Source organism: Meriones unguiculatus, assembly GCF_030254825.1.
Source record: "Meriones unguiculatus strain TT.TT164.6M chromosome 13 unlocalized genomic scaffold, Bangor_MerUng_6.1 Chr13_unordered_Scaffold_28, whole genome shotgun sequence".
Classification (NCBI taxonomy): domain Eukaryota; kingdom Metazoa; phylum Chordata; class Mammalia; order Rodentia; family Muridae; genus Meriones; species Meriones unguiculatus.
The window spans coordinates 13,494,525-13,506,082 of NW_026843644.1; the positions used below are offsets into that span (position 1 = coordinate 13,494,525).

An 11,558-nucleotide genomic window follows, 5' to 3' on the forward strand; every position below is an offset into this window, starting at 1 on the left:
CATAATATTCAGTACCATGTTGTCTTTTGACTGATGTTACCCATCTGTTCAGTGTCCCCTGATCAACACATCTCATTTGTTGCTATATAAAATATCATGACTGTGTTTTGTCCTTCCACCTTTCTCATGACAGGGTCCTGACCTACTCACCCAAGTAACTGAAAATGATTCATAGATTGCTCAAGTACCCAACTAATGGCTACTTTATATTCATTTCTTACAAACTGATGAAATACAGGTTTTTGAAGCACGGCTTTGTTTTTTGTTTGTTTGTTTGTTTTTGTTTCTTTTTCAATCTAACCTTTAGACTTTTTCATCTCCCCTACTTCACATCATGCACAGCACCCAACTGTATAACATTCTCACTTCTGTGTCAGAAAATAAATGGAAGAAGCAGTAGAATTATATGATTATATTGACAATGACGTATAAATTATATTGTTGCCACTGTTTCTGTTGTACAAATGTATGGCATATTTTAGAATTCAGTGACCTTCAATGATGTGCATGTGAAATTCAGCCAAGAAGAGTGGGCCTTGCTGGAACCTTCCCAGAAACAACTCTACAAAGATGTGATGCTAGAGACCTGTGAAAACCTCACTGCTATAGGTAAGACTGCAATTTTTCTTTCACTTTTAAAATAAGGAGACAACTCTTTATTATTGATCCTCTTCTGTAATTCCAATTGAGAATGAGGAGGAATGTGGTAAATAAATCAGGCATGATTCTAAGGGTCACAGAAGATAATGATTTAAGTTTTGCCTTAATAATAACATGTTATTTCCAATAATATATATTTTCTCGTACTATATTTTAGGCTACAATTGGGATGACCATAATATTGAAGAACATTTTCAAAGTTCTACAAGTAATAAAAGGTAACATTATGTGCACACTGATACAGATATGAATCTTAAATTTTAATGTGTCCTGGATGTTTGGTGTTTTTTGTTTGTTTATTGGCTGCTTTTTATTTTCTGTTTTTGAAATAGATTTTTTCTGGGTATCTGTGACTTTCTTAGACTTGCTTGTTAGACCAGCCTGACCTCAAAATAACAAGCAAGATATGCCTGCTTCTGCCTCCACAAGTGCTGGGATTGAAGGCATGTACCAGCACACATGGCTGTGTCCTGGAAGTTTTAAAGAAAAGCAACAGTGTATAAACAGCACTGCTTTACGTGCACTGATGATCATTAAAATCTCATAATTCCATGTACTTCAATGTCAGGTATTTGATTTGTGTTTACAAGGCACTCCCCTAAGATAGAAGAAAATAAAATAATATTGTAACAAAAATACCATTTGAATCATATGGACATTACAGCTACTGACTTGAACTGCCAATCTGTTTAGTCTCATTCTATCTACTCAGATATTGTAAGAGGTATGCATACTGAATTGGTAATCAGTATGTGTCCAAAACCTTCTAATAAGCAAAAATTTCATAGTAGAACCAGTGTTACTCATTTTCGTGCAGTAACTTTGTAAAGTTTAGTGAAAGGAACAGTTTATGAGAATCAAGAATATTGTTGTGGAGAAACCTTAATCCCTATATGACATGTCTATGATGAACAAAAAACAAACTGTGTTAATTCAATGTGGGAATCTTTATTATTTTTGTAAATTAAATTGGTATATCATATGTCAAAATTATTCTAAGACACATGAGCATAGGGATATTGAAAGAAGCAGTGTCCCTGTCTTTCTCCAAGAACAATTGATTTGGTAGTAGTCCCCACTGTGAGTAAATTTTCTGAATGTGATAAATGGTTACTGTTAATTGGTTTTGCAACTTCACTGAGAATCTATCAGCAAACTCATATTGCTGAAAATACCTATGAATACTAGGAATTTGGAACTTCTGCTTTTCCTGGCTCACTTTGTAAATGAAGTATCATTCATACAGTACAAAAATTTATGAATGGGATTGCTGTGGTAAAACTCTGAATTCTTAAATACTCTTCATATATAGAGAAAACCTCTTATAGAAAAATGATGCTATAAAAGTGATCCACATAACAAATTCTCTTACCATCACAGGGATCTTCAAAAATACCCATAATGAAGGGGAATACCGTGAATGTAAATAATGTGATAAAACTTTAAAATTTGATTCTTATTTACCATTAGACCAAATTATGAAATTAATTCATATAGATAAATATATTTATTAGTGTAATGAAATGACGGTGGTAAATCTTTCACATGTGCCAATTTTCATTGCAGGCATGAAAGCAGTCATACTGGAGAGAAACCCTTTAAATGCACTCTATGTGGGAAAACCTTCCCCTATATCACTGTTCTTATATGGCATAAAAGAACACACACTGGAGAGAAGCCTTACAAATGTAATCAATGTGGTAAAGCCTTTGCAAAAAGCAGTCAGCTCATACGACATAAAAGTACACATACTGGAGAGAAACATTATGAATGTAATGAGTGTGGCAAAGCCTTTGCACAAAACAGTACTCTCTTAAGCCATACAAGAACACACACTGGAGAGAAACCTTATGAATGTAATGAGTGTGGCAAAGCCTTTGCGCAAAACAGTACTCTCTTAAGCCATAAAAGAACACACACTGGAGAGAAACCTTATGAATGTAACCAGTGTGGTAAAGCCTTTGCACAAAACAGTCATCTCATAAGCCATAAAAGAACACACACTGGAGAGAAACCTTATGAATGTAATGAGTGTGGTAAAGCCTTTGCAAAAAACAGTCATCTCATGAGCCATAAAAGAACACACACTGGAGAGAAACCTTATGAATGTAATGAGTGTGGCAAAGCCTTTGCAGAAAACAGTACTCTCTTAAGCCATAAAAGAACACACACTGGAGAGAAACCTTATGAATGTAACCAGTGTGGTAAAGCCTTTGCACAAAACAGTCATCTCATAAGCCATAAAAGAACACACATTGGAGAGAAACCTTATGAATGTAATGAGTGTGGTAAAGCCTTTGCAAAAAACAGTCATCTCATGAGCCATAAAAGAACACACACTGGAGAGAAACCTTATGAATGTAATGAGTGTGGTAAAGCCTTTGCACAAAACAGTACTCTCTTAAGCCATAAAAGAACACACACTGGAGAGAAACCTTATGAATGTAATGAGTGTGGTAAAGCCTTTGCAAAAAACAGTCATCTCATGAGCCATAAAAGAACACACTCTGGAGAGAAACCTTATGAATGTAATGAGTGTGGCAAAGCCTTTGCACAAAACAGTACTCTCTTAAGCCATAAAAGAACACACACTGGAGAGAAACCTTATGAATGTAACCAATATGGTAAAGCCTTTGCAGAAAACAGTACTCTCTTAAGCCATAAAAGAACACACAGCAAAGAGAAACCTTATGAATGTAACCAGTGTGGTAAATCCTTTGCAGGAAAAAATGATCTCATAAGACATAAAAGAACACATACTGGAAAGAAACCTTATGAATATATCCAACCTGATAAAGCCTTTGCACAGCAGAGTACTCTCCAAAAACAGGAAAAGACACACAGTGGAGAGAAGCCTTGTGAGGGTAATTAGTGTGATAAAGCCTTTGCATGTAACAATCATCTCCTAAGACAACAGCACATTCTGGAGGGAAACCATATGAATATAACTATGTGGCAAAGCCTTTGCACATAACATCTCCTAATACATAAAAGAACACATACTGGAAAGATGTCTGACTGTAACCAATGTGAAAAAACTTTTGGACTTCAGAATCATCTTCACACTCATGAAAGAAATCCTAATGGACAGAAAGCCTGTGAGTGCTTTAAACATGGTGAAACCATTCCACATTTGTATAATCTTCATCATCATGAAAGGATTCATAATAGAGGAAAAACTTACGAATGTGTTAAAATGGTGAGGCCTTGCATAAATCTAGAATCATCATCATCATAAAAGTATCCTTACTGGAGAGGAATTCTGTGAGTATAAGCGATGTGGAAAGGCCTTTGTGTACTTTGGTTCACTGAGATGCAACGGAACTGTAAAACTAGCTCAATGGAAATGACCTCCCTTTTCTGAAGGGAACATGCAACAGTATTATATAATAAGGGGCAATAGGAATGGAGAGTAGTCATGGGGCAGAGAAGGGAGGGGGATTACTATTGGAATTTAAAGTAAATAAACTTATTTTTAAAAAGAATACAATGAATGGTGAATATCAATTACATGCAACAGTATTCTATAAAAAGGTATTTACGGAAGACTTATTGATAATCCTGATTCTCAACATTTAGTGTTTTCAATTGCCTCAGTTTACACAAGAAACTTTTAGTCCAGTGGATGAATATGTAGGGAATGGTGAATTAACACCAGCCAGGAAGTTCTCTGAGAGTATCACAACAGTGGTAGCCTGTAGAAGTTTCTTTGTGTACACATACCTATTGTTCCAGGGGTTCTATTGAAAACCATCACAACCCAGACTAAAGTTTGAGATGTGAGGGTGGAGGCTTTCTCTTCTATGTATGACCCTGCTGCTGGCCTAGTTGTATAACCATGGCAAGGATGAGTTTTCTCTGCCTGACATCATCTGGAGAGTGTCTTTACACATAGATGCCATCAATCAAGTTTGATACATGGCCTATGACACAGATCCCTGATAACTCTCCCCTCCCTTCAAATATAGGATAATTAGATTCCATGTTCTTGTTCACATGATAGGAATGTGCTTTTTAATGCAAATCAAGCATCCTTGAAGTGCCCAGTTTTAAACAATTATCTACACCTATCCTTAGAGCATCCCAGTCACTCCCCAAGGGGTACATACCCTCTGTTTTCTGGAATTAAAGTTTAACTTACTTTCTGAGGTGGTTCCCAGAGTGTTCTGATCACTGTTATGCTTGTGGGTCTTCCAAGCTTTATACCTCATCTTCTGGCCCCTCCTTCCTTTCTGGGCTGGTGAGAAACAGCCTCCAGGCAGCAAGAAAACCACGTTCTCAGAAATGCTTGTGATAAAATGTTTTACATTTCATAGCATTTCAAATTTCATGTGTTTCTGGATATGAGATGGTAAATAAAACAGTGTCTTTGGGATGGGACTCTTTGAAATGAGTTATACCTAGTGTTGATTTCACTAAAAGCTTGCAGGCAAGCTTCATGGTATGAAATCTTCTGAGTTGAGCACAGTGGCCTATGGAGGAGAAATAAGAGCAGAAATTTTATTTTCCTGTTTTTAATAGCTGAGTAGTGTTCTGATAATGTATGGGTAGATGGCAGAGGAGGGGAACTTCTCTTTTCAGTGGACTAAGGAAAAAGGATTGGGGGAAAGAGCGAAGGGGGGTGGGACCAGTAGGAGTTGAGGGAGTAGCCTTTAATAGGGATATATAATGAATAAATTGTGAAAAAATAACAATGATTAATAAAATAAAATTGAAGTAGAAAAACAAAACTTATAAGCAAAACTTCGAGTCCAGTCTGGGTACCCACCCTCCATCAAAGAAAAGAAAGAAGATATAAAGAAAGAAAAAAAATTAGAAAGATATAAAGAAAAGAAAAATATTTTCTTGTATCTGTTGAGACTTTCTTCCTTGTGAGCTCATTTTTTAATCATTGCCTAATGGAGAACATGCTGCTCTCTCTGAAGTTTATATTTCCATAAACATAGGTTTCATACCTGGAACAAATGGCAGAGGTTCATATTTAACATATCAAAACAGACATAGCTGCTAATTTTCTCCCAGCAATCCCTAAGTCCTTCCATGTTATATGGTCCTCCAGGCTGGCATAGTGCACCCAATACCCTGAATTCTTCCTAGGGCCTGAGCTAAACTCATTTCCCCCTTCCCCATATGTAGGCAAACTATTTTGGCTTCCTGGTCCTGTTGATAGCCATGCAAGAGTAACAGCAAAACATCTGTAGCACTCGTGGAATGTGGCTCCCCCGTTAGCATAGTGATGATGAGTTTGTCTTGGAGAAGCATAACCCCAAGAACTGCTTATACTGAGGACTTTGTGCTGTTGTGGAACATAGCTCTATTTGATGCCATTATGATGCCCATATTCCTCATTTGGTGTCTGTTGTTATGCCCCCATTTTCATTTCTTATGTTGCTGATTTGTGTATTTTCTCTCTGGCTTTTAGTTAGTTTGGCTAAGGGTTTGTCTACCTTGTTGATTTTCTCAAAGAATCAGCTCTTGTTCCCATTGATTGTTTGAATTGTTTTCTTTGTTTCTCATTCATTGATTTCTTAGTTTGAATATTTCCAATCATCTACTCCACTTGGGTGTGTCTGCTTAAGTTGAAGTCACACCATAATTCTTCCAGACATTTAAAAGGAGCTACAATAATCCTTCCTAAACTATCAAGAAAAGAGAAGATAAGAAAAAAGGAAAAGAAACAGAAGGAACCCTTTGAAACTCTTTCTAGAAATCCAGCATTGCTGTCATAAGCAATCCAGTAAAACACAAAAAACAACAACAAAAGAAAACTACAGACCAAAACTGTTGATAAAAATAGACTTTCAACCAAAGTTAAACAAAAAAGATAAGGAGGGGGTGCTGGAGAGATGTCTCAGAGGTTAAGAACTGACTGACTGCTCTTTGAAAGGTCCTGAGTTCAATTCCCAGCAACCATATTTTGGCTCACAACCATCTATAATGAGATCTGGTGTTCTCTTCTGGTGTGTAGGTGTACATACTGGCAGAATAATGTACACATAATAAATAAATAAATAAATAAATAAATAAATAAATCTTAAAAAAGAAATTAAAAAAAAGATAAGGAGGGACAATTCATTCTCATCAAAGGAAAATTCCACCAGGAGGACATCACAGTCCTGAACATCTATGCCCCAAATACAAGAGCACCTGCTTTTGTAAATAAAAACATGATTAAATCTTAAATCACACATCCCAACACCTTAATAGTGGGAGACTTCAACACTCCACTCTCATCAAGGGACAGATCATCTAGACAAAAGCTAAATAGGGAGAAATGACACTTACAGAGCAAATTTACTGAAGCAAATAGACCTAATGTCTACAGAACTTTTCAACCAAACACAATGGAGTATGCCTTATTTTCAGTACCTCATGGAAATTTCTCAAAAATTGACCACATAGTCAGACACAAAGCAAGTCTCAACAAATGCAAGAAAATAAAAATAATTTCTTGTATCCTTTCAGACCACCATAGCCTAAAACTTGACCTCAACAACAACAGAAACTACAAAAGCATACATACATATGGTAACTAAACAACTCTCTACTCAGTGACAGCTTTCTCAGGAAAGAAACAAAAAAAGAAATTGGAGACTTCCTAAAATTCAATGAAAATGAAGGCACAACATACCAAAAGTTATGGGAAATGATGAAAGTGCTCCTAAGAGGAAAGTTCATAGCACTAAGTTTCTTCAAAAAGAAGTTCTAGACAAGCAATTTAATGGCAAACCTAAAATCCCTAGTATAAAAAGAAGTAGACACACACAAGAAGAGAAGATGATTGGAAATATTCAAACTCAGAGCTGAAATCAATGAATTAGAAACAAAGAAAACAATTCAAAGAATCAATGTGACCAAAAGCTGGTTCTTTGACAAAATCAACACTATAGACAAACCCTTAGTAAATCTAACTAAAAGGCTAATAGAAACTATCCAAATCAGCAAAATCAGAAATCAAAATGGGGGCAGAACAAGAGACACTGAGGAAATCCAAACAATCATTAGGTCATAGTACAAAAGACTACATGCCACAAAATTTGAAAATCTAAATGAAATGGACAATTTTCTTGATAGATTCCATCTACCAAAATTAAATCAAGATCAGGCAGAAAGACTGAATAGTCCTATATCCCCCAAGGAAATAGAAGCAGTCACCACAAGTCTCTCTTCCAAAAAAAATGCCCAGGCCACATGGTTTCAGCACAGAATTCTACCAGACCTTCAAAGAAGTGCTAACTCCAATTCAACTTAAATTATTCCACAAAATAGAAACAGAAGGAACATTACCAAATTCATTCTAGATAGCCACAGTCACCTTGAAACCTAAACTACACAAAGACCCAACCAAAAAAGAGAAATTCAGACATATTGCTCTTATGAGAATTGGTGGAAAAATATTCAATAAAATATTGGCAAACCTAATTCAAGAATATATAAAAGATATCATCCACCATGACCAAGTAAGTAGGCTTCATCTCATGCATGCAGGGGTGGTTCAGTAAATGGAAATCCATCATTTAAACAAACTGAAGGAGAAAAACCACATGATCATCTCCTTAGACATTTGACAAAATTCAACATCCATTCATGTTTAAAGTCTTGGAGAGATCAGATATACAAGGCACATAGCTAAACATAGTGAAGAAAATACACAGTAAGTCTATAGCTAACATCAAACTAAATGGAAAAAAAAAAACTTACATCAATCCCACTGAAATCAGGGACAAGGCAAGGCTGCCCAAGTACTGGAAGTCTTCGCTAGAGCAATAAGACAACTAAAGGAGATCAAGGGGATACAATTTGGAATGGAAGAAATCAAAGTATCACTATTTGCAGAAGATATGATAGTCTACATGAATGACGCCAAAAATTCATCCAGAGAACACTTTCAGCTGATAAACACCTTCAGCCTTGCCAGGCCACAGAGGAGGACAATGAAGTCAGTTTGGATGAGATCAGATAAGCTAGGGTCAGATGAAAGGGGAAGAGGACCTCCCTTATCTCTGGACTTGGAGAGGGGCATAGGAGGAGATGAGGAGGAGTAGGTGGAATTGGGAGGGGAGGAAAGAGGGGGCTACAGCTGGGATACAAAGTGAATAAGCTCTAATTAGTATAAAAAATAAAAACTTAATTTAAAAAATTGAACAGCAAAAAGTTTAAAGAAAAAAGTTGCACTTAGCACTTTTGGAACTGAATACAGCTGGCAGCCTTCAACAAAGATAGTGGTAAAACCATGGCTCCACCTTCTTTATCCATGAACCAACATGGTGGCTAGCCATGTGTTGCTGCATACTGTGGCCGCCAATGCAAAACAGCCATTAGGTGTCACTGATGGTGTTACTACAGCCTACAGTATAGCACTGTGGAGCATTTACAGTTCCCCATAACTAAAATTTCTAAAATTGTAATCAAATACGTTTTAGAACCAACTGCATAAAAGAACAGTACTTTAACTATTCTGGCCATACCAAACCTGTCAGCCAGAAAGAAACGGCATTAATCCATTCACTCAGGAGCTGGTGGTAGGTATATAATGGTTAACAATTACCTGAATACAACCCTGTATAACCCTATGGTAACATGGAGCTGCAGTTTTATTCTCCTGTTAAAGAGCATAAGCAGACATTTTGCATCGAATAATCTCCAGCCTTTTAAGTGAAAAACAACATATTTTACAGTTCTTTCTCAAATCATATTCGCGGGAACGCAAAACGAAAGCAAATACAGTTCATATGTCCTCTGGCTTTCTATACATACTCTGATCTTCCATAAAATTCTATATAACTTCCGGTTACTTTGGACAAGCTATTCCTTTCTTTTTTTTCTTTTCTTTTCTCTTCTTTTCCTTTCCTTTCTTTTCTTTTCTTTTCTTTCCCTTTCCTTTCCTTCCCTTTCTTTTCTTTATTGTCACAGTCTCTTGCCTTCTCTATTGCTTTTCAGACAACATAAAAACCTTCATCAAAATCCTCTCAACATTTCTTTACTAAGCCATGGGTTTTTTACCATCTTGAGATGATACACTGTAAAAACTGCACTTTTCTTAATTGCTTCAAACAATATGGCTTAATTTCATTTGGTAAAATGAATAAAATAAATACCAAGGTCTCTTGACCTTCCCAAAGGGTCAAGAAACTGTTCTATGCTCTTTGTTAGATAGCCCAAGGTCATTATTTTAAATGCCTGATAAACTTTAAAATGTGTCATAGTCTTAAACATTTAAACATTCTCCAAAACTTGTTTTTGCTATATGAAAATAAATTACTCTTTTTATGAGTAAAACCACAAAGCATAACCATAGTTTTGAAAGTCAGAATCAAATTTTAAAACCAAATTTTACCAGTGCGAACAATCCGATCTCTAAATTCAATACCAATTTAGAATGAGTCTTGTTTTCTTAGTCTAAAAGGAAACGGGATAAACAAAATTCATTTTGACTAAGAGGTTCTGTAACCACTCTTTTCCTTTGTTCTACCCCACGTGGCAATTTCAAAATGGTGGAGTCACATCACAATGCATGAAAAGCCACATGGTTGCTATTTAAAAACATCTGTGCTTCTGTAGATCTAATAAACACATATGCACACATATATGTTCTAAACAAGAGTTTGAATTTAATCTTTAGACATATTCAATAACTGTTAAGCTATAAACAAGACATACAGAGCATATTAACCATTTAAGTTCAGTCAAAAATATGAAGTGGCAATATATACATTTAAACTGAGAAAACTTCTCTTACTCCATCCAGCTGTAATTGCCCTATCAGTCTGGGAAAGCTCTCACAGCCCACCCTGCTCTTGGGTGTCCTCTATCTGTCCCACCCCGAGGCATTCTCCTACCAAAGACCAAAGGCTTCCCAGCTTATAGTGCTAGGAGCATGGGGCAAGCAAAGTCACCATAGTGCATAGCTGTTTGGTCACCTGCCTACTGAGACCATCATAAACAAACAAACAAACCCATAAAAGAAGACAAGAAAATAATGTACCAATACAATGTATACAAAAAGAAAGGGAGAGGAAAGAAAACCCAAAGGGGTAGTGGACCATTTTAAATGGCTCTCTTCCCTGTTCCATTAGAAGGTGGCCTTCCCCCAAATTGAGCTACATACAATTATACTAGCCTGAAATGGCAGCCTGTTATTATACCAGACCAGTTGATCTGAAATCTCAATTCCCTCAGCCCACTCCTGCCATGGGGCATTGCTGCTGCTGCCCCCACCATGATGAAAATGCACTCAACAATCATAGCTCCTAGCTGGGCAGGAGCAGTCCTGACAATTTCATTCCCAGACCCACCCTTGCATTCTCTCCCTCTGGCTGCCAGAATACCTGATTCTGCCACAGCAGGATGTTGGGAAGGTGAACAGCATGAGGGTGGAGGGGCTGAAAGGAACAAGGAGGGATTACAGCAAGTCTGTCTCATAGCATCATCACAGTCCCATACTCCAATACAAACAAACATTCATAAACACAAGGAACAAAATAGACAGACAAATGCATGCATACTTGCTGCTACACTACTGAAAACAAAACCAGAACCAAGTGTTTGTTTTTTGTTCATGGTTGGAAAGGCAAAAGCAGAAACAGGTTCTTCCTCTGGGAAAGGCACATCTGTGCCAAAGAAGTTTCTAAACACAAGGACTAAAATAGGACAGGTGCAGACTGAGTGGCCATGTAGCCAGATCATAAGGTAAGCTCAGATCCATGGAACTTTAGATCACTGCTCTGGTTTCCCTGCCACAAAAGCTCCAGAGCAGTGTGTGATTCTGAATCACCTCCCAACCTCAGGACTCTACCCAAGTGCCCACCAAAAAAAAGAAAAAAGAAAAAAGAAAAGAAAAAGAAAACAAACAAACAAACAACAACAACAAAAACAACGAATCCAGGGGTAATCCCCTG

The 11,558-nt window shown here is 36.9% G+C and overlaps 1 protein-coding gene across 1 annotated transcript; it reads left to right on the forward strand.

Moving 5' to 3' along the window:
* Positions 1-488: 488 nt before the first annotated feature.
* LOC132650675 (zinc finger protein 120-like) lies at positions 489-3,259 on the forward strand (the record flags this gene model as incomplete). Its single annotated transcript, XM_060376015.1, has 3 exons — positions 489-609; positions 818-878; positions 2,479-3,259. Coding segments are annotated over 3 exons (963 nt in total), but the record flags the coding sequence as incomplete, so codon positions are not given.
* Between the last annotated feature and the right edge of the window lie 8,299 nt (positions 3,260-11,558).